The following is a 22,887-nucleotide window of genomic DNA, read 5'->3' as shown; positions in this document are numbered from 1 at the left end:
TTATTTGCATGGGAATAAATTCAGGGTCAGACCTTTAAAGTCTCTACAACAAGCAAGGAAGCCCTCAGGCTTTTTCTTTTTGAGCTTGGGTGGGTTTGTTTTGGGTTTTTTTTTCCTCTGTTGGTTTTTGAGGTTGCATTCCTGATGGTTGTGAAACAAAATACGTGGGAAGGAGGAGGGAAAAAGTTCTTGTCAATCTAAGCTTGGCCCCCTGCTGACCGGGGTCTGGCAGCTCACCTTCCTCCCGACTCCACCGTCTTGGCCCTTGAGCCCTGGCAGTCCTGGTTCTCCCTAAGGGAAAAACACAAGTCAAGTGAGAGCCCTGAGCTGAGCAGGCACTGGGAAAATAGGATTCAGTTCTCAAAACCTGCATCCTTTCATGTTCTCACACGAGGTACTTAATAGTCCTGCATTGGTCACAGAGACTTCCCATCAAGTTTCTGAGCCAGCACAATTTGACATCCCCATTCTTTGGGAGTGCCTTCTGACATTTTAAGGTGCATTTTTATCCTGAGCTGATTTGAAAACAGACGGGTTTTGAAATTTTCCAAAGAGAGTGTGGGGTTTTTCCCCCCCCCCCAAGGTTTCAGGTGAATCAGGAGGTTCAGATTTGGTATCATCTAAACAGTTCTCTGTTTCTGTTTATGACCCACAAGAACATGTGAAGTTAATTTCCATAAACAAAGTTGTTTTCAGTGAAAATATCAAAAAAAGACATTGTAAAGTAACAAATTTTTTTTTAAAAGGCACTTTCTATGCAAAACATCTTCTAAACTGACATCTTCACAGAGAAAGTTTTAGTTGCAAATGAGCAACATTTTCCAGAAATGCTCTGGAAACATCTTCTGGAAAAAAACCCATTACATCTGACAAGGCATGATGAGTTTAAGAAACCTGCACCTTTTTGGCAGCACCCTTTTTCCTTACTTTTTCTGTGCCACCCTATTGTAAAAACCAAACAACAACACAAGACAACAAAGAAATTTTACCATTGGTCCAATTTCACCCTTCTGGCCTCTGGAGCCCCGTTGAGTGTTATCAGCTCCTGAATCTCCCTGAAAGCAACAGAGCAATGAGAAACATCTGTGTAAGTGGGACACAAAAATCAGGCATCATAAACTAAACTGCTCTGCTAGAGCTCAGAACCAACTTTTATTTTTTTCTCTTTTTTTGACTGAAATAAATGAAGTATTATTGTTGTTTTCAGGCAGACACAGCTTTTCAAGGGAGAAATAATAACACTGAAGAAGGGGAGGAAGGGGGATTTTAATATAGTGAGATGGTGATTGGCAGGTGGGTATCAAGAGCCACGTGGTGCCCACATGTCACCTCCCAGCTCCTGCTCTGTCACTGGACCTGCCACTGTCCAGCACCATTTAATTAGCCGTATGATGACCCCCAGGAGCGGTGGGAAGGGGGTGTCAAACCAAGCAGATGCCTCAGCAGTATTTACCGGATCTCCACGGAGCCCACGGTCACCTCGCTCTCCTCGTTCGCCTTTAACTCCCTTATCACCCTGCAGGAAGACACAGAGGGTTGGGAGAGCAGCCCTGGCCTGTCAAAAGCATCTCTACCCAGGCCCTCATCCCTCTACCCATCCTCTCCCCTGGCTTGAATCCACCTTGACACCACCCCTTAGCCCCGCTGAAGGAGTGGTTAAAATCCTACCCTCCTTCCAGAGTATCCCTTCTCTCCAGAGGAGCCAGGCAAACCCTTGTCTCCCTAAAAAAAAAAGAAAAATATTTCAGCGTATTTGCCACCTCCAAGGTGCTCCTCGAACACGCCACTGAAGCATGTTGATACAAAGAGCAAAGCCTTTAAAATGACTGACCTCTTCTCCATCAATACCATCCAGGCCCATTTCTCCCAGTTCACCCTGTGGATGAGAGGCAAAGGGCAAATGCTGACTGAGGGAAAAGGGAACAGGGGGATCCAGCTGTGTCCAAACATTCATGCTCACCGCCGTGGCGGGAGGGAATTGCTCCCTACCTTCTCTCCTGGGAATCCACGAGAACCCTAAAGAGATCAGAAAAGGGAGTTACTCCATTTTTGTCCGGTTCATTGCTGTGGAAAGTGGTGGAGAAGGAGGGTTGGGCTTGGTGGCAGACCCAGAGCCAGGACCAGGGTAAGACTTTGCCTATTTCCTCTTATGCCAACATTTTTCTTCAGCTGCCTCCTCACGGTTTGTGCCAAGATAAAATATGTGGATTGTGGGGTTAATCCAGCTTATCCAATAAAATAGCTCACTCCTTAGCCACAACTCTTTCCCCACTGACTCTTTTTTCTCCCTGCACCCACTTTTTTATTAATCTAGAGCCAGTCCTGATGCCTTTGACAAGGCTGGACAGACTTTTTAAGAGACTCAGTATCTCAGCTGCAACTAAAGGGCTTGGTTCATGCACTCCTTTTCTCCCTGACAGAGGATCCTGGGGTCAGAGCAAATGGAAACACCCCCTTAGTTTCACTGAGTATTTCCCATAAATATTATATGTTTCCCCACCTTTTCTGGCTGCTGTCCTGAGCCATTAGCTCGAGGTTCCTCTTTAAAGCTGCAGCCATGGCTCACTTGTCTCCCTCCACCCCAACAGCAGATTTCCATCCACACACTGTCCCAGCTCTGAGCCACTTTGGGGTGTTGTGAAGAGATCCATCTCTTCCCAAATCTTTTCCCAGAGCCTGACTGCAGAAAATAGCCTTGTCTGTGGATTGAGCCTGGGTATCTCTGGACTTTCCTTTCACTCTTCACAGCAACACTAAAGCCACGACTCGTGCTGAAAGCCTTGGTGCTTGGCCAGGTGGGCACCACCACTGGAGTGGACGTGGCAGCTGCTGTGTCACCTTCTAAAGCAGCAGGAGCTGCCCTTGGTGGACTCCCACCCACTGGACTCTGGGTCTGCTCCGTGCAGGCTGGTGCCACACATACCTTTGTTCCTCTGTGCCCGGGGCATCCCTGGAAACCCTGTGTCCCGTTCACACCCGGGGGTCCACGCTCACCCTGTTGCGTGGAGGGGAAAAAGCAATGGTCAGGGTTTGCCTGCTAAGCATGTTTCTGTGGCTAACTGCTACAGGAGGCACAGGAGCAAATGGAACATCAGGTTTTGCTGGATCACCCCACCATCTGCTGCCTGCAGCATTCCTGGCGTAGAGACCAACTGCAAGGCCTTATTTATCACTGGGAGAGAAACACCCTTCCCAAACCCTCAGCTACGAAAGAGCTTTATAAAACTTCTCTTTCAAAAATGAAATGACGAGGTGAAACCCCCAGAGCTCTGCACAGCCACCTAATCCCACCCTGGCCTCCAAGCCCCAGGAAAACACCGCACTGCAGGCAGTGTCTCACTGCAGCCCTTGGCCCCGGCCTGTGCTGTTGGCCTCGGCTTCACCTCCCAGGAGTGATGCAGGGGATGATGTTTATTGCAGGGGTGACGTGGGATTCACGAAGAGTTTGGATGAAGCAGTGCTAGTGAGAAGTCATGGGACTCATGTTGTCTGCCATGTGACGGAAACATCCCTCTTGGTTCCATCCTTGGACTTGCTCAAGTCTTTCAGCTGCAGGAAAGCTCTGGCATAGGCTGCAGCTTTGATGAAGCTGGGGATTTTATTTGCCTTGGAGGAACAGCACAGGCCTGGGTCACATCAAGTAATGGGAGTTCTTCCCCTGTCATGCCTGTCCAGCTCTCAAGAAGCTCCTGACTGACTTTATCCCAGGAGCAGCTGGGACCTGAGCTGCTACTCAGGCTATCAGGAGGGGGCACCTCAAAGTTCTGCTTTCTGTCTCTTCTAACCCTCACCCACCTCCCCAGCAGAAAATATTTAGTGGAAAAGCCTCTAAATGCTTTGCTGTGGTGAGGTCCCTGCTTGAGCAGGGGCAAGCACTCACCGGTCCTCCTTCATCACCGGGATAGCCCGCGTATCCAAGGTCACCCGTGACACCCTGGAAGACAACAGAGAGAATTATGCATTTCTTTCACAGTTCTGTGATTGATATTCAAGATTTCCCTCGATTTGCACAAAGCAGCCGCTTGGTCATCCGTGTAAACAAGTTAATGAGAGAAACTATCTCCTTTTAACATCCCTAAATTGTTTCACAAGATGCTTCACCTCCTCCTTTCAGCCACTCATCCCTGCCCTCTTGGATATTTCACAACACAGAGGCTGTGGGGAAAGGGAAGAAGAGCAGCTCTCAACCCCCAGTGCATGCATCAGAGTCAGTTTTAAAATGAGGGGAGTAAGTGGAGATGATCTCCCCATTAACAACACCCACAGCTCACCCACCCATCACCACCGGGGTCCCTTGCACCTTTTGTCCCCAGACGAAGTGACCTACCTTTGGTCCTATGGGGCCTGGCACACCTCTGTCCCCTCTCTGTCCTGAGCACTTGCACGGGACCTTGCAGCACGTCCTCTCTGCGATGTTGTCCTGCAGCAAACAGCACAGGACACAACAGGAAGGTGTGTTGGCAAGACTGGTCAGGTTACATGGTTAGGAAGCAGAAGCCAACACTGTATTTTGGACATCAGAGGGAAGGGTTTAAATGGGAACTGCGTGGGGCAGAATTCCTAGAGTGCATTTAGCAGGAGATCAGTCCCCAGAGCAGAGCCTGTCACTGAAGAGAGAAATCTCATCTCCAAAGAAACCAACCCAGGATGTGGAATAGGTCACGAGACAGTTGTGGCAGTGAGCAGCTCACCAGCAACATGCAGGCTGAGAATGATTTGTGAATACATAATAAAAGACAAAAAAAAAAAAATAAAAAAGAAAGATACGGGCTCAGAGAAATTGCAGCTGGTTTTTGCATCATCCAGCAGAAAGAAAAAAAAAAAAAATCACTTTCTTAGCCAAGTACATTGCTGGCTGCAAATGTTTCCTGCCAGCTTTGCACATTTACATTTTGGAAGGGTTTTCCCAGGCTGAATTACTCAGGGATGGGCTCAAGACTAGCTCTTACCCCAAAACCCAAGGTTCGCTCCCAAGTGGCAGCACTTTGATGTGCGGGGAAGGGCTCAGCAAGATTACCATGGGGATCAGTGGCTAAGCCCAATCTTATTAAATCTACTGCAAAAGGAGCTCAATCATGATGGTAGCAGCTGAGAAATTGGGAGGAACTGGACATTCCAAGGTTGAGAGCAAATAACAAAACAGACTCAAGAGGATCTATGTATATGTGAGGGCAGTAATCTGTGGAGAAAGAATCATGGAAAGGGTTGGATTGAAAGGGACCTTAAAGGATAACTCCTTTGTCTGTCAAAAGCACGTCTGAAATACAGTGACTTATAGTTTGTTTGCTTTTTCTGATTACATAAACACTAAGCAGAAACTAACCAAACAGGATCTTGGGGAAAGAAACCTAGACAGCAGTGCCTCTGCAAGAGGCCAGGTATGACAGGGCACTACCATAAGGTTAAAAACCCCAACAGCAGAAATACAGGCAGAGGGTAGATTTTTGGCATGGCAGCCCTGCAGGAGATCCAGCCACGGGCTTTCCTCCAGCATTACAAGGCAGCGCTGCCTGTGCCAAGGTACTTACGAGCTGCTCTGCCAGCTCGAAATCCAGGTCCAGCAGATTAACTCTGAGAGGTCTGTTGTAGGTGAACCCACGGCCGAACTCCAGCTGCATCACTCTGTCAAAATTGCTCACTCGGTCCAGCCCCACGAAGATGAGAGCGCTGACACCTGGAGGGGAGAGGAGCAGAGGGGGCTTTGGGACGGGGCAAGGTGCTGTGCAGAGCCTGCACACCCTCCCCTGTGCTGACACATCCTCATCCACCTCTCTGATTGCAAAGGGAGCTTATTTGACTGAGAACAGGCACATTCAGTGCAAGATACCCCCGTGCTTAGGTGGCAGCAGGCAGCTGAGTACCACAGGAAAGCAGTGAAGAACAGCCAGTGCCTGCAGAACTCGTGAAACCCTTATTCCTTACTGCCAAAAGCCAGTGGATTCATGAGAAATGGGGGTAAAATGGGCCACATGCTAACATGGACTGTAATCACTGCTTTGAAGAGTAAAAGGTTTACCTTCTGCATGCAAAGTAGATGAAGCAGTCTCCAGCTGATCTATTGGGGCGTCTGCACCATCAGTAAAATGGATTATGACCTGGGAGAGAAGAAATAAGTTTATGTCACAAAGTTTCAGAAACACGATCAAAGTGCAACCTGAAGGGCCTTTTTTTCCAGGGGACGCTTCATCTGAGATGAGGTGGGGGAAATGTCCTGCCTTTTCCAGGCCATTTTTTTTTTTCCAGGCATTTCTGTGCCAGGTTCCTGCACACTGTCTCATGCAGGTGTGCCTGTTGCTAGAGCATGGTCAGGGAAATGCCTGGAGAGCAATAGTTTGCAGCCAAGCAGTGGCTGTGGGCACTGGCTGCAGCGATGCTCGGTCAGCTGTCAGGACAGCACCCTGACAATGAAGTGAAGAGTGCAGGAAACAGGCAGGGGTTTAAGTGAAACATTATGAGTTTACAGTCTTTTTTTTTTTTTAAATACACCAGAAGCCAGCACCCCCCAGCAGCTGTGGATCTGACCCACCTTGGCGCTGCCGGAGGGCGAGGATCGGAACTTGCTGAGGTAGGAGCTCAGCGTGTCGGCCGTGAGCACGTAGGGCCCGCGGCCCCGCATGTCCCGGAACCTCTCGAACAGCTCGGGCTGGTACTCGGAGAAGTCCAGGCCCTCCACGGGCCCGCCCTGCGCCTGGGCCATGACGGCCACCCTGACGTTGGGTGCCTGGTTGCCGGTGCAGCTGATCCTCTGCATCTGCGTTATCCTGTTCAGCACCGACTCGACCCGCGACTCCAGAGCCCGCTGGGAGTTGAATATGTTCTGGCCGGGCCCAACGTCCGTGACATCAAAGCCCAGGATCACATCCAGGTCACAATCTGAAAGGGAAATGCATCATTGAGCAGCGTGATGATTGTTTTTCAGGTAATGGCTTTTTTGGTTACTCTTTTAGTCACTGGCGACATGAAGACATTCTGCATCGAGAACTGCCACCACTTGATACACAAGTGCCTTCTATTTCCTTTCACCATAGCAATGACAACCTGGAAAAATTTGCATTTTATTAATTTTAACTTTTTTTCTTTTTCTTTTCTTTTTTCATTGGGAGGAGCTGCCTAAAACAAGTCCAAGAGAAATTTTCATTTTCACCAGGCAGCCAAGACTGTTCCTTTTTTTCCACAACATGAAAACCTGTCAGTACTTGCACAGTGTACCTATACCCTTTGCCTGTGCTTGAAGTGACAGTCCTCCAGCCTCAGGGATGCAGAGGGAGGTGACAACCAGGTAACTGATCCCAAATCCCTGGGAAGTGTAGCTAGGATTTACATGGCATAGCTGGGAATTAGGAAAGAAACAGGATTTGAAGATGCTCAGCCCAAGCTAACAAGGTGATGCCCAGTCTGCCTTTCTGCTGGAATATTCAGTGTGGGCAGTGGAACCACCCTGCAGCCATCAAGCTGCCCCTTGGTCTGGAGCATGGGGAAATCAGGCTGCTTCCCACTGACAGAGGGCGGGGTCAGATGGTACTCTGGGAAGAAATTGTTCCTGGTGAGGCACTGGCACAGATTGCCCCATTCCTCAGCACACTACAAAAGAACCGTGCTTACCTCTTGTCACCTCCGTTACTCCTGGGCACAGCTTCTCCTCCATAGCGGCTTCCAGCGTGACCAGGACCTGCTCGTTGAGCTCAGACAGCTCCTGGGCTGTGGATGCTCTGAAGCTCGTGGCGCTCTCGCTGGCCAGCATGCTGACTTCCTTCAGGTCGATGTTCCTCACGCCCACTGCGAACACCTTCACGCCTTTCTGTGTGATTTCCTGCGAGGCCCTGGGCCCGTCATCCGTGGACCTCCCCCCCGTGACGATGAAGGCGATCTGGGGCACCCTCTGGTCGATCCTGCTGCCGGCCTCCTTCACGAAGTGCCTCTCCTGGATGTGCTTGATGGCAGCGCCAGTGTTTGCCACACGCCCGCCTTTGTAGATGACTTTGTTGATCGCGTCTAAGATCTGAGGTTTGGTGGAGTGGTCCTTGAGGAAAAACTCGTCGGTGACATCTGAGTTGTACTGGGCCAGTCCCACCTGGATAGAGTCCCCATCCCTATAAATGGCGTCCACCACAGAGTAGACAAACTGAAGAACTTCCTGGAAGTTATCTCTCCCCAGATTGATGGAGCCATCCAGCAAAAACACAATGTCAGCCTGCTTTTTACCTCCTGAAAAGAAATCACAAACACAGTGGTTAACAATTGTTTGCAGCATCTATAATATTAAAGTGGCTCAGTGCTTTGTGAAGCATCACTTTGCAAGGTGAAGTTTCCCTCTCTTTTCTGCCATTTTAGTTTCATCAACCATTGGCAGGATTTTGCATCCACACAGGAAGAAAGGTTTTGTGTAACACTTCATACAGCATTACTTGTTTTTGTGATAGACACCCTCACCTCCTTTCAGATTTAATTCCATTCTTTCCTGTGCTCAGTAAAATCTATTTCAAAGTGTTCTTTTCATCCATGTGACTAAAAGGGACGGGAATCAAAAGGTGTAACTAGGGAATCATTTTCACACTGTACAGATACAATCTGTGCTCTGTTCAGAGAAGTCTACCCGAAGAATAGCAGCCTTACCAGGTAAGAATGGTCCAGGTATTTCTGTTGTAGGTACTGGAAGCTCTTCGAGAATGTTCTGTACCCTCTTTTCTAAGGTTGAGAGCCCTGTGAAGTCCTGTACCACCAGCACGCGCTCAGGATCGCTGGTGATGATCTGCAGCTGGTCCCTGTCCACATTCCTGGCTCCAACACCCAGGGGCTTGATGTTGGTTGAGGTGATCACGTTAGCAGGCCTGTTCACGTCGTCCTGGGAGCGGTCCCCGAGGATGACGACGAGGTGCTGGGGCACTCCATCTTCTATCCTGCTCCCCGCAGACCTGATGAAGTAGTTCTTCACCACGTAGTCCAGGGCTTTGCCAGCGTTCAGGGGGGACCCCCCTCTAAGCCTCAAACGGCGGATGGCTTGCAGGACGGCATTTTTGGACTTGTGGGTCTTCAGGTAGAACTCGGGGAAGACGTTGTTGCTGAACTGCACCACCCCGATCCGCACTTTGTTCGGCCCCACTTCCAGCTGCTGAACGATCCTGCTGATGAAATCCCGGATGTGAGCGAGCCCGTCAGGCCTGACGCTGTCGGAGCTGTCAATGAGGAAGACTATGTCCTTCTCCTCACCAGAGATATCTGCGGGGAAGCAAGAAGAGAGGAAATTACCAGCGTGCCAAGCCTTTGCTGGAGGATTTCTGCGCTATCTGCTCTCGTGTGAGATAAAGCCATGTGGCATATTTTAGTCAGCTTTAGTCATGGTGTTCTGGGGAGCCTCTCCAAAAGGGTTTGTGTGCAAGCGGGCATGTGTGTGCTAACAGTCTGCCTGATATTTGAAGCATGCCTCACTTAGAACCTCATCTGTTTTGTTCATTAATACTCTTATCTGGATTTGACAATGTTTCCATCTTTATACCTGTTTCCTAAGGAGTTGCTAGATAGGAACAGGCAACTGCACACGTTGCAGAATTTGAACTGAAAACCTAAAAAGGCAATGTATTGACCTGAAAGTTATAAGTTATGATGTATTTTAGGTAGTTGGGTAGAATTTCCACCTATCTGAAAGTTTCCTTCCAAGACTGTACACGTGCTGCATGTTTGCTTTTATCTAAGGAAAACCTCAAAACTTAAGGGAAGTTTTTTTGGGGCAACATTTACTTGAGTAGCAACTCAGAGATGGTCAGTCCTGACAGCACCTTACCTATGGGGGGCTGCACATCTCCCAGCAGCTGCCTGATCTGGTCCACAGTCAGGGTTTCAATGGGAGTCAGCAGCTTCTGCTCGAGGCTGGGCAGCTCCTGGAAGCTGGAGACTTGGAACACGTAATCGGGACTAAGGGAAATCTGCACCATCTCCTCGGTGTCCACGTTCTTTGCTACCATCATGGGCGCCACCCCCACTTGCTTGACCTGGAGCGACGGGGACTCGAAGTCGTCGTCGGACTTGCGGGAGGAGAGGATGATGAGGAACTGAGGGACGCCCTCCTCTATGCGGCTCCCGGAGGGCCGGGTGAAGATGGTCTTCGCCACGAACTCCAGGGCCTCCCCCACGTTCACCTGCTGGCCGCCCTTCGACCGCAGCTGCCTCACGGCGCTCTGCACCTCGTCCTTGGTGGAGTGGGTGTTGAGCAGGAACTCCACGTGGGGGTGCTCGCTGAACTGCACCACCGAGATCCTGGTGGTGTCAATGCCCACGTCCAGGTTGCTCACTATCCTCCCGATGAGGTCGCGGACGAGGTAGAACTCCTGGGCGGCGTGGCGGGAGCCGTCGACCATGAACACAACGTCCCTCTTCACGCCCGCTGCAGGAGAGAAGGCAGTGGTCAGAGCTCGGGGTCCAACACAGGGACAGGACCAGTCTGCTAGGCACATCCCCAGAGGGTGCAAGAACAGCAACTTCCAGAGCAAAGGAAGCAAGAGGGAGCAGGGGACACTTGGAACAATAATTCCTTGCGGGATGTCCACCCAAGGAAACATGTCCTGGTGATAGTCCTTACTCAGGGCAGGTTGCTAGGCAGCCTGGAATGGTTTTACACTCAGAACCACCCCTCTTTCTTTGGGTTTGTCCTCTAGGAAACTTTCTATCTTATTATTCTCTCAGCTTCTGCCTTTCCAGGATGGCTTTTTGATTCCTAATTAAGTGTTTCCTGCAGTGGTAATTCAGGTCAGAGCTCAAATTATTGCAGTACATCTCCCTGATAAGTGGGGATGGAGGAAGGTGGTCTGGCTTAGAAGGGAAGGAACAGACAGAGAGCAGAATGGTGAACTGCTAAGGGACTGATCTGGGGTATTCTTCATCTCAGGCATAACTGGCTGTATTTCACTCCGAGTGAGACCAGAAATGGAAGATCTGATCCTTTTCCTGATGCTCACTTCAAAGTCCCCTTCCCCTGGTGAATGAGGGTGGCAAATATAAGAAAAATCAGCAAGTCTTTCATTTAGCAGAGAGCTGACCTTGATTTATAGTAGTGTGACGGTGTTCCTGTTGCATCTAAATGATGCAATTTCCATTCCAGAAGGAACAGCATGGACTTAAAATCCATCCACTTAAAACAAGATTAAGGAAATAGCATTCACTTTATGGGTCTTCCGTGTGGATATAGCATGGACCACCTTGAGAGGCTGGGCTTAAAGGTGGCTCAGCTTAATTACACAGCTCCTACCAACCCTGAGCAGTGCACCAACAGTGAGACCAAGACTGACTTGGAGTCTTAACCGTGACCATCTCTGCTTTTCTCGGTTTGTGTTGCAACCATGATGTTACTAAACATCATACTTTGCCACTGGCTCTCAGTGCAGACACAAACATCTTCTCACCTGGGCTGGGAGATGTGAAAACCAGGTCAGGGGCAAGGGACTCTATCTCTTTCTTGGTCAGCCGGATGACTCTGTTCGAGACGACCTGCTGCACCGAATCCAGCTGGCTGAAGTCGGGCACCGAGATCGCAAAATCCGGCAGGAAGGAAATGGTCTGCAGCTCTGTCAGGTCAGCATTTCCAATCCCAATGCCGAAGGGCACCGTGCCACTCGTCTTCAGGACCACTGAGGGCCTCCTCACGTCGTCCTGGGAGCGGTCAGCAGTCAGCAGGATCAGGAACTGTGGGACGCCCTCCGCTATCCTGCTGCCGCTCGACACCGTGAACACATTCCTGATGAGATAGTCGAGGGCTGCTCCAGTGTTCAGAGGAGACCCTCCCATAACCTTCAGCTCCTGGATGGCGCTGATGAGATCTGCCTTGTCCTCGTGGGTGTCGAGTAAGAACTCAGGCTGTATGATGTTGCTGTACTGCACGACAGCCACACGGACCTTGTCCCGGCCCACATCCAGGCTTTCCACGACCCTCTGGACAAACGTCTTCAGTAAAGGGAAGCCTCTTCTGACACCATCCGAGCCATCGATCAGAAACACCACGTCCTTCTTCTCACCTCTCTCAACTACTGTTTGAGACAAGCAAGGGAAGGGGGGAACAGGTGAGATGCTGTTTTGCAGTGATTAATACTCTCCAAAGGAGCACAAAAGCCCGGGGAGGGGAAAGCGAGGTGTTGGGACAAGTGGTTCAGCTCCTTTGCCATCAGATCCAACCCCTGGTGGAGAGGCAGATGGGTGGAAGTCGGTGGAAGACACAGTGCAGTGGATGCCACGCCTTACCCACCGGGTCATAGAATCACAGATCCAAAGGAAATAGGATGTCAGGGGACTCTGGGTGCCATCTCCTACCTGAGGCTGGGAGAAGCCACCTGCTCCTAAGGGAACTGGGAAGTTGGCACTGGCTTTGCAGTATGCAGGTGGAATCTGGGGCATCAGGAATATTCTGCTCCCAGGAAACACTGAGTCTTGGGATGAAATGGCATATCACAGGGAGATGGTTAAGAGAGGGAAAGAAAAGCTTTTCTGAGGCATCACTGAACTTAGAAACAAAAACTTCTGCACATGCCCAGAATAAAAATAAGAAATTGTTGAAAGGACATCCAGCTGAAAATGCTGAAATGCTCTTCTAAAATGTTAGATACTGCAGGGGAGGGGGGTTGTTGGTTGTTTGTTTGTTTGTTTTTACTATTTTCAGGCAGGGAAAAAAATAAATAATTATGACCAAACATTCTCTATTAAAAAAAAAAAAAAAAAAAAGAAAAAAGAAAAGGAAAAACCTCCAAGAACATGAATTGTCAAAGATCAGAGAATTGCTGACGGATTCTGCTACTGATCAGCAGAAAATTGCAAGACTTTGGCTTAACCAAGCAGAAAACATCCCTGGCTCTCAAACACACCAACTGCTGGACAGGATTCCCAAAAGTGTCTTGGCAGGAACATGATCTCTCCCTCTGAAGAAAATCTTAAATATCTGCTTATGAATGGTAGAAATATAAAGACATAACAAGGGCAGTTGAATTCTTAATGCAGCCTTCAGAACAAATGGATTATTTAAGAGGACTGTTGGAAACCTGATGGAACATCAATATAGGTGGGAAGAGGGAGCAGACATTGCCTGGTGTTTCAACTTCATATACTTCCTCTAAAATTCAGAAGCAGGGAAAAAGTCCTATTAAAAGTCTCTAGGTAGTGGATAAAGAAGAAAAAAATATGGATGCTCTAATGAATTGTCTCTCTTTTAGCCAAGAACAAAAGGAAAAGTGGGTAGGTGCAGCTATCAGTGAGCTCAACAGCACAGTTATCAAAAGTTCTTGGTGGTCCAAGGGATTCAAAATGATCTTGACATGACACAAATGGTTTGAAAAGGGAGGATGGAATTCAAGAGCACAGGTTGCACAAGTTTTTGTTGGGGCAGGAGCTGCACAAATACGGGAAGGGTAATGAATCCACATGGAAAAGGTGGGGTAAGAGATAATCAGGGGATGCCACTGGTGCACTCAGGTCATTTGGAGCAGACTGATGCTGGAGAGGATAGGGTGAAAATGTAGATGATGATCTACAAGGCCTACCAGGAAAGACTGAATGAGCTGGGTACAGACCTGGTGACATGAGGACAGAGACAAGACATGCATGGCACACAAAACACGGGAGTGAGCTGACATCTGAACCCTTCTGGAGTTGAAGGAGATGTAAAAGGCTTCAAGTGTCACTAAGGAGGCAGAAGCTGGACATTAAGGGAAAATGTTTACTGATACAGATCAAAGGGATTGATTATGGAGGCTGGGAAATCTCCACCAGAGGGTTTCCAGAACAGATTAGACCCATGTCAGCTGGTTCTGGACAAGAAGATCCTGTTGGGGACAAGGGCACGTAGCAGATGGCACCCTGAGGTTCCTTCCAGCCCTATTTCTTTTTTATGTTTCTATGATTCTAAGTCCATCTGCCCAGGACTTTTATGGAGAGATGACGTGGATGTCACTGCTCTTTTCCTCATCTCCACCTCCTGTTCGGAGATGAGGTAATGCTCAAATTAGGGCTGCCTCAGGAAATCACACAGCTGGACATTCATAATTTCCAGTACCACAGAGTGAATTTATAACTGGCAGTGTGATCCTCTTTGTGATTCTTTTTTAAATACTCTTCAATTAATCCATCTCATCTACTGAGTTCCAATCACAAGAGAGTGGAGAGCATTTTATTTATTGGTGCATAGGAACAAAACCTAGAAACTGCCATCATATCCTGTAAGAAACAACAGAGCAAGAGTGAATCCAGTGCTCTGTAGTGCTCCCTACTCCCTACCACTCCTCCAGAAAAGGGAGGATGGAAAAGGAAATTGAGACAAGCCTGTATCTGCTTCTTCTAGCCTTTGCCCAGCATTGCACATCAATTAATGCACTGTCTCTGGGGCAATGGCTCCTTCTTATTTCAGGTTTGTACCCATGTAACAGCACCAGCTGCAGCTCATCCAGCTGAAGAAAAGACCTTTCCCTTACTTATCTTTAAAATTCAGTTTGAACCTTAATACTTTGCTGGATCAGGGTCTGAGGAGAGGAAAACCTAAGTGCAACAGCATTTTCTACTTGTAATTGTTTTAAACGCCACCAGACCCAAATGCCTCAGTTGCCAATTGAGATGGGGCACGTTAAGCAATTCCTTTCAGCCTCTTGGAATCCCCGGGGCTCCCTGTACCTGTTGGCTGAAGCTGGACAGTTTTCAACAGGTTGACTATGTTTGGCTGGTACTCTGAAATCCGAGGGAGGGATTCGACGTTCACGATGAACTGCGGGGAGTAGACGATCCTTTCCAGCTCTGCGAGGTCGGCGTTCTTGGCTTTGATAGCAAAGGTCACGACTCCAGTTTGCTTCAGAACGTCTGATGGCTCCTCCACATCGTCAGCCGACCTCCCAGCAGCGAGGAGGACCAAAAACTGGGGAACCCCTTCCTCGATCCTGCTCCCAGCCTCCTTGACGAACAGCCTCCTTATGGCCTCATCGAGCGCGGCTCCGATGTTCAGCTGCTTCCCGGTTTTGATCTTCATCCTTTTCACTTTGAGGAGCATGTCTTGCTTGGACGTGTACTCGGCGAAGTCAAACTCGACTTGGACGGTGTCGCTGAACTGAGCCACCGCTACGCGCGTGGCGTCGGCGCCCACGTTCAGGTCAGAAATGACTTTGTGCACAAAGTCCCGGACGGCAGGAAAGCTGCCCAAGAGGTTGGCTGAGCCATCGATCAGGAATAAAACATCTTTCTTGCTTTCTAGAACAAATTCACAAATGAAAAGAGGGGGGGAAAAGAGATATGAAGGCATTTTTTTTCTCCTTACATGTCATCCTAGAAAACTTCTCTATGGGTCAGCTGGGTTTCAGCCTTTCAGTATTCCCATTTACCAAAGTATTCCAAGGTATATTACACAGGATTACACAGCCCCTTTGACTTATTTATCTGAGGAAGAAAGGGAAGCAAGAACACCTCCATCCTAAGACCCAGTAAATTCATGCACCAGACAGACACACCACATATTGCATCACACCAGATAAATTGGCTGATTCAGTGATGTTTAAGGTCTAGCAATACGTCAATAACACAAGCATGAAGTAAAACAGCAGTGTTGGGGTCTTTTTTCTATTTAAAGGCTCAGTAGAAGACAAAGAGAGATTAGTTCATACACACACACATAAAGCATGTTCTGTATCTTTTGCCATTTGCATCACAAGGAACAACTAAATCCAGAGGCAAGTTATGACTCTGGGAGGAGGAAAAGCCTTTTACCTGTTTCCATTTGATGCCCTTTTAATCTCATTGAATTCCCAAGATAAACCCAAGCATCTTGTGCCTGTCTTAACATCTTTCATATGAATCTTGATGGTCTTTCCACACTAACCAATCCTGGTTGTTCTCATGTCTTCATAGGCACATAGCCACAATAATGGAATTAGGGAGAAAATACCTGTTTAAAAAGGGTTAAACCTGCCAACAGCTTTTGGGTTTAATGTTGGAGGATAACACTGGGAGTCAAACCCAGCCTCTGTGACAGCCTGGTAACATCACTTTGACCAAGTGGTGCCTGGCTAGACCTCTGCTTCTCTGTGCTCTCTGGGGTGGCTTTAACCTTTCCACACCAGCCCTTGTGGTCAAAAGCTCGTGCTCCCATTGCCTGATTTAGTGCATGTAATGCATTTACAGGTTGTGTCACCATCATGGCAACAAAAAAGGGAACACCTGAGGCAGTGACTGGTGGGCATAGACTCACTCCAATCCTCTTTTGGTCCTGACCGACCAAAAAGCTTAAAATTGTGCTTTTAAAGCATGCTGGCAGTGACTTAAACAAAATGAAGGGCTGCCAGTGGCAAGCCATGTATTCACAGACTCACAGAATGGTTTAGGTTGGGAGGGACCTTAAAGGTCACCTAGTTCAGCACAGCCATAACCTCTTTGATGACTCAGGGCTTAGACAGATGCCAAAGTGTACACTGGAAAGGAGAAATTAACTTAAACAAGATCAACTTAATGCAGTCAACATGAAGGAAGATAGGTATTACCTGTTGGGGCGAGTGGAACCTCTTCCACACCTCCACTAACATAGGTTGTTATAGGTTTACTTAATTCCTGGGGTAAAGCTGCCAGAGCACTGAAATCATCCACAAAATACACCATTCTTGGATTAAAGGCAATCTGTTCAAGCTCTGCCTTATCCGCACTCCTAACGCCAACAGCAAAGGTCAGCACTCCGGCTCGAGCTAATTCATTGGAAACTTGCAAGAAGGGGTCTGCGGACCTCCCTGCCGCCACCAGCACTAGGACCTGCGGCACTTGTTCATTTATCCTGCTCCCACCGGCCTCCGTGAAGTGGTTCGAGAGCACAAAGTTCAGTGCGGAGCCAGCGTTCAGCACCGACCCCCCCCTGGGCCTCAGCTGCCCCAGGCGCTGGATTATGTCTGCTTTGGTTTGGTACGAGTACAGGGAAACTCGGTCTGGGGGGTGTCGCTAAATTGCACTAAGCCAACCCGGATTTTGTCACTGCCGACATCAAGGTCGTTAACTAGGGTGGCGACAAAGTCCCGCACAAAGGGGAAGTTGGCACTTCCGACGTTGAGGGATCCGTCCAAAAGAAAGATGATATCCCTTTTGGTTACTTGAACTGCGGTAGAGCACAGAAAACAACGTGAGACATCACGGCAAACAAACAAAAACGGAAATATCTTTCTCATGTGTGCATGCAGCGTACGCCGTACACGCATGGAGGCCTTGTTAGGAGAGACAGACAGAGAGAGGAGAGCAAGGGCGAGATCAGCACAGAGGTAACGAGGACCTTGGTGGAAATGCCTGAACTGGGCAGGGAAGGATTCTGACTCCTACTGAAAACTCTTCTCAATGTCAGGCTTATCAAGAGACACAGAGAGAGAGAGGTTAATTTTGGTGGAGCGACACCAAATTACACCTACAGACACCTTGCTCATCTGCAAGTCACCACAGATGAACCTGGGACTTCCCTGCAAAGCTTTAGGGAATTATATCGCTTTCTTTAATCGATTTAAAGTTTGCAGCTACAGACATCCATCTTGGGGGCTGGTGAAGGAGGAGAAATTTCCTACTTTGGGCAGTAACCAGCCAGTTCTCGGTTCCTTTTGAGGGTTAAACCCTTCCTGGGCTGCATCCCCAACACCTGTGCCCCAGCACACAGATCTACACCCCAAGAAACCACAGGACTATCACCCTGTGTTGTTTTTTCTTTTTTTGCTCTGAACACGTCATGTCCAGATCACAGACCAAAATGCCAAGATTTTAAATGAGATCTCAGAGAATTGATAACTCATCTAATTCATTCCTCCTGGATGCCTTCCTCCAAAGAGTTATTCAAAATTTATTTATGCCCATTGCTAATTCTGCCCATTGTTTTTCTCTTTAAAGCATTTATGGCTACATTCATCCATCCCTCTAGCTTGCCTTGTCCCTGTAAGCATGCTGTCCTATATATAAAATATATAAATACTGAGATATTTAAAACGAAAGGGGGGGAAAAAGGACTGTTTGGAATACAGGAATTGTTCTCTGATCTTACAGATTGTCATGGTTTACTGTATTTTTAATTTTTTTCCCAGAACAGTGCCATTCAAGGCCCAGGGTGAGACAATATCCAGCTAAAATGGAAGTGCCCAGTGTCAAAATCAGTTTTGTTACTGCTACTAATAATTTAAAGGAGTAGGATCTGATCCCTTGCTCATTATGTATGGGAATTGCTGTGAGTACAGTAGAACAAAAAGACTGGAAAAAAGACACAGCTGCTCAAATGAGCTTGAAACAGGGAAATATAGGAACATTTTGAATTTACACTGAAAAATAAAAATGCAAGATCTGGTGTATAGCCATGCAAAACTGTATTAGCAGGAAACACACTCTGAAACAAAACTTATTAAATGATAAGTCCTGTGATATGCATCTTAATTCAAGACAAGTATTGGTAAACTGACCTCAGAATGTCTGCTCTGCATGTAGATCAGCCATAGGCTTTAATTCTTTATGGGCTCTTTCCAAACATTCTGTTTCTTTTGCACTTGGTTTATAATTTTAACTTACTTTATAAAGTAGAAAAAATACAGACATGGTTCAACAGCCACTTAAGCTGATGGGAACTTCACTATTGACCTTACTGAGGGCTGGAAGAAGTCCTGTTTTTTTAATGCCATGAGACGGAAATGCAAGGTTCAAATCTGATCTAGCACAACGTGGATTCAACCCCAAGCATCTCTGTGGGGAAGAAATCCTGAGAAATCTGGTATAAAATCTCTGTGGGGAAGAAATCCTGAGAAATCTGGTATAAAATCTCTGTGCACCCAGAACATGTCTTGAAGTGCAGGGGAGACTCCCTCAAAAGCCACGACCCTGGCAGCTGGATTGCTTCCAAAGTCTACTGGTGTCAATGGCAAGACCAACTAAAAAGAATCCACTGGCTCCATGGGGCTCTGGATCATCTTCTGAACAGACTAAATGACAAACAACACTGCAGTATTCTCAGCTACACCTCTTAGGGCTTGAGTTTAATAAATTATAAGGAAATTGTAACTATGTTCTTAAAGGGCGAGTCTCAGTCCAACAGTGTCAGGGTAGCTTTCTCTGGACATTCTCCATGAACAAATGGGCTTATGTTCTTCACACCCCAGAGAAACTCCTATGTTCCTGAGCAAGTACCCACCACCAGTGATTCTCAAACTGAGGAAGAGATTTTAACATTCCCTGTGTGCCCCATTAATAGGTTACACAAACCCTAAGTGAGGGAAGACAATTTTTTGAACAATTTCAGTACCTATCTAGTAAAGCACATCTTCCACATCCAGGCCCTGGTGACAAATATGAAACAGGACAAAAACCTCCAGGGAGGGGTGATAAAGCTGTAACAACAACCGCACTACCAAGCTCACCAACCTGTTCATGCACTTACTGAACCGAGAGACAACGTTTAACCACGCTGGAACATGTGTTTGATGCTTTTTCCCTGCCCATTATCTACACATGGCAGAGAAATAAGGGTTGACAAACATATAAATTGTATTAATTAGAAAAAGGTAATTAACTACCTGAGGGTGGTTCTTGGACAATCAGCCCTCCTGAGAGCGTCCGGATAGGCGACAGCACCTGAGGTAGAATGGCTTGCATGAACTGGAGGCGGAAGTCCTCTGGGTTGAACACAAAATCTCTCTCGTGGGCGATCTCCTGGAGCTCTGCCAGGTCGGCGTTCCTCGACCCCACCGCCAGGGTCACTATCCGGTTCCTCTTCATCTCTGCCGCAGCCTGGTCCACAGCATCCATGGACTTACCCCCGGTGACGAGCACCAGCATGGGCAGCACCCCCTCCTCCACCCTGCACCCGGCGGCGCTGGTGAAGAAGTTGGTCCTCACGAAGTCCAGAGCGGAGCCCGTGTTGAGCGCCGTGCCCCCCATGAGCTTCATCCTCCTCACGTTGGTCATCACGTCCTTTTTGCTCTGGTGGGTGTTAAAGTAGAACTCCGGCTTCACCGTGTCTGCGTACTGCGCCACCGCCACCTGGATCAGGTCAGGTCCCACCTCCAGCCTCTGGACAATTTTGGCAACGAAATCACGGATTGAGTTAAAGGGGGCAGCCCCCAGAGCAGTTGAGCCATCTATCAGGAAGACTATGTCCTTCTTGTTCACTTCAATAACTGCAAGGAACACATGAACATCACGTTAGCAGAGGTCTTCGCCACACTCCGCATCATTTCTACATCAACAGTTCAGCAATGTTTGGAAACTTCTTGTTTGCCTGAGGTACTGTTAATCTCAACACCTTTAAAAGGCTCTTGCTTCCAAAACAGAATTGCTTTTTAGGTTCTAACAGAGGGCTAACAGTAAACCTGAATGTTTCCCCTTCCTAAAACACAGAAGAGCTGGCAAAAATGGTGTTGTTTACAAGCTTTAATATCAAACTGTCTATACCTGTCAAAGCAACGAATGAAAGCCAAACAGTGAGGAGAAATCTTGGCACTCAGCTGGCACAGCAGATGAAATAAGCAGGTGATGCTCCCTCTATCTGCGGTGAAACCATCTGAATCATGCTTGAGCCTCTCAGAAGGATTAGTTCCCAACACCAATGACACAAGTAAAGAACAGTCTCCACTTACTCAACATACCTGATTTTGGGTCTTCAAGTCCTACATTTTATTCCTTATCTAACAAAAACATGTTAGGATTTTTCCTGGCACAGCTAGCCCAATCATGGAAGAGCACTCCAGTGCCCTGGTTAGGTTTGAAGAAGGATAATTAGGGAGGAAAAAAACCCTGTTGTGCAGCATTAGAACCAAAGCATCATCACATTTAATACAGCAAATATATTTTTAAAAAGGTAAATATTAACAAGACCAATAACATTATGATAACAGCTTTCTACATGATCATCACTGGGCCTAATCTTAATACCATCTTTTAGAAGACCCCACTCACATCATCATGTCCCTGATTTCACACCACTGATGTTGAAGAGGAAACTCTGTGCTGCTTCCCAGTTCTGCTGAGCACTGTGACTCACTGTGCTTTGGACTTGGGGTGTCCTTAAATCCCCTACCCACCTAAGAGCTCCTGAGATGGAGTCATTATTCAAGGAGGCAGCCCCACCACCTCCCAGGCTCGCTGCTATGCCCAGTGCAGGGCCTGAGGGGAAGAGGAGCCCTGGCATGTTTGGGATCTCACAGCCCTCAGGGTGAGTGGTAGCAAACACTGCCTTGCCCTGCCTGGATGCAGAAGGGCAGCCCCTCAGGGCTCCTCTGCCTGCAGGTTGTTTACTTTGGATTTCAGCAAAGAACAAAGCTTTGGCTGCAGTCCTCCCTGGCCAGACACCAGCTGGCCATGGATAGCAGTGCTCCCAAAGGCTGGTGGCTGTCAGGTTCCTCAGCCGGGCTAGCCCAGGGAGTGACTTAGAGCTGGCATGACACGTGTGATTGAGCTGCCCCTCTGCCCTCAGACCTGCCTCCACCAGCAAGCCCCAGCCTTTGCAAAAGCCTCTCCCAGATTTGTGCTGCAAACAGTTTTGTTGAGGTCCAGTTGTCAAAAAATGAAGTTTGAAATCGCCCCCCATGGTGCTGCTGGACACGGAGTGGTGAGAACGTGCCCCAAGTGAATGTGGTGGTGCCCTCCCTGAGCCACAGCCGCAATGTGAGTGGTCAGTGAGCTGCTTTTGGCTGCCCAGGCTGTCAGAACTGAGCTATGCAACAAAGCAACGAGCATTTGTTTCAGTGATCCCATTCCCAGAGCCGTGACTTCCAGCATTCATCCCTCCAGCCAGGTTTTTACTCTCAGCAGTTACTCCAAGGAGGAGAGGGCTGAAAACAGGAAACTTTTCAAATTGATAACAAGGGTTGAAATCCCTGCTTTTTGCATCACCCAGAAGGGAGCCCAAAGCATGTCCTTAGCTTGTCAGCAGCTAGAAACCCAAAAATGGAGACCCTGGAAACTTTTGACTCTATATAGAAGATTGGGGAAAACATCAAAGGGGCTTTAGAAAGGTGAGGGAGGCCAGAAAGGAAGAGCTCCCTCCACTGCTCATTCCTCTTGCAGCTCTCAAATCCTGCACTGTGATTCCCTAGAGGAATGCAAGAACCAAAACCAAAACCCAGAGGAAGAAACAGCACATAATGCTGATATCAATGGATACAATTAGAGCAAAAGGCTTTAAGCAAGGCTGTACACATCTCCTAGTGTTTAATCCAAAGCCCTATACAGCTGATGGCAAGTCTCCCAAGAATTTCAAAGAATTTGGGATCAAAGCATTGCATCTTTGACTCCAAAAGTTGGGAATGTAAGAGGGTGTCAGCATCAAAGCCAGCCCTGCATAGTTCCCTCCTCACTGCCATCTCAGCTACCTTTGGTGAAGCACCTCATCTAATTTAATCATCCAGGCTCCCCCAATACTTGAAGGACAGAGGAGAAGAGAGGCAGAAATTCACTGAGATATCCATTCATCCCAGGAGGATCAGTGTACAGCCAGAGTGCTAAAGTGAAGTGAGGTGACGTCAGTATTTCACAGGAACACATGGCACCCCAGTGGCTTTGGCACCCACTTCAGGCTGTGGTGTGTCTCCCAAACCAGTGTTTTACACTCCAGGCTTCCAAGATGCTGTTGCAAACCAAGCAGAGCAGTCAGAATTGATTTCCATGGGTGCTAGGGATAGGAAATTCCCTAAAGGTCCTTTGAAAATAGCCACTTCTCCATTTAGCATATCCATCTGCATATAGTTGCACAGGCCAGTGCTGCTGTGGTACCCTCCACGAATGAGCTGGCATTCTCAGTGAGAAACAGGCAACTGCAGGTGAAACCAAATGCACCCACATTTTCAATCTTGCCATACAAACTGTTAAAAATCAGAGGGGAGGAAAGAGAAGTTTTCCACTGACTTGCAGGGGTCCTAGCATGCACATTTTAGCCAGACACAC

General features: G+C 48.0%; 1 protein-coding gene across 5 annotated transcripts in view; it reads right to left on the bottom strand.

Annotated features, from left to right (window-relative positions):
* COL6A3 (collagen type VI alpha 3 chain) overlaps window positions 1–22,887 on the bottom strand; it is a 56,227-nt gene that overhangs the window by 18,693 nt on the left and 14,647 nt on the right. For 3 of the 5 annotated variants that reach the window (XM_050339453.1, XM_050339452.1, XM_050339449.1), the window contains exons 3-20: window positions 19,521–20,123; window positions 14,638–15,204; window positions 11,394–12,014; window positions 9,779–10,378; window positions 8,614–9,216; window positions 7,603–8,205; window positions 6,527–6,873; window positions 6,017–6,095; window positions 5,529–5,674; window positions 4,328–4,420; window positions 3,881–3,934; window positions 2,924–2,995; window positions 1,990–2,016; window positions 1,832–1,876; window positions 1,669–1,722; window positions 1,454–1,516; window positions 990–1,055; window positions 238–291 (exon numbers count right to left, since the gene is read on the bottom strand). In XM_050339453.1, coding sequence (XP_050195410.1) covers window positions 238–291; window positions 990–1,055; window positions 1,454–1,516; window positions 1,669–1,722; window positions 1,832–1,876; window positions 1,990–2,016; window positions 2,924–2,995; window positions 3,881–3,934; window positions 4,328–4,420; window positions 5,529–5,674; window positions 6,017–6,095; window positions 6,527–6,873; window positions 7,603–8,205; window positions 8,614–9,216; window positions 9,779–10,378; window positions 11,394–12,014; window positions 14,638–15,204; window positions 19,521–20,123 — 4,697 coding nt within the window. The remainder of the gene's footprint in view (window positions 1–237; window positions 292–989; window positions 1,056–1,453; window positions 1,517–1,668; window positions 1,723–1,831; window positions 1,877–1,989; window positions 2,017–2,923; window positions 2,996–3,880; window positions 3,935–4,327; window positions 4,421–5,528; window positions 5,675–6,016; window positions 6,096–6,526; window positions 6,874–7,602; window positions 8,206–8,613; window positions 9,217–9,778; window positions 10,379–11,393; window positions 12,015–14,637; window positions 15,205–19,520; window positions 20,124–22,887) is intronic. The other 2 variants (XM_050339450.1, XM_050339454.1) reach the window with 2 other exon arrangements.

This window comes from Myiozetetes cayanensis, unplaced genomic scaffold (assembly GCF_022539395.1).
Source record: "Myiozetetes cayanensis isolate MyiCay16 unplaced genomic scaffold, myiCay2020 scf9, whole genome shotgun sequence".
NCBI lineage: Eukaryota > Metazoa > Chordata > Aves > Passeriformes > Tyrannidae > Myiozetetes > Myiozetetes cayanensis.
This window is presented reverse-complemented; position numbering and strand designations above follow the sequence as displayed.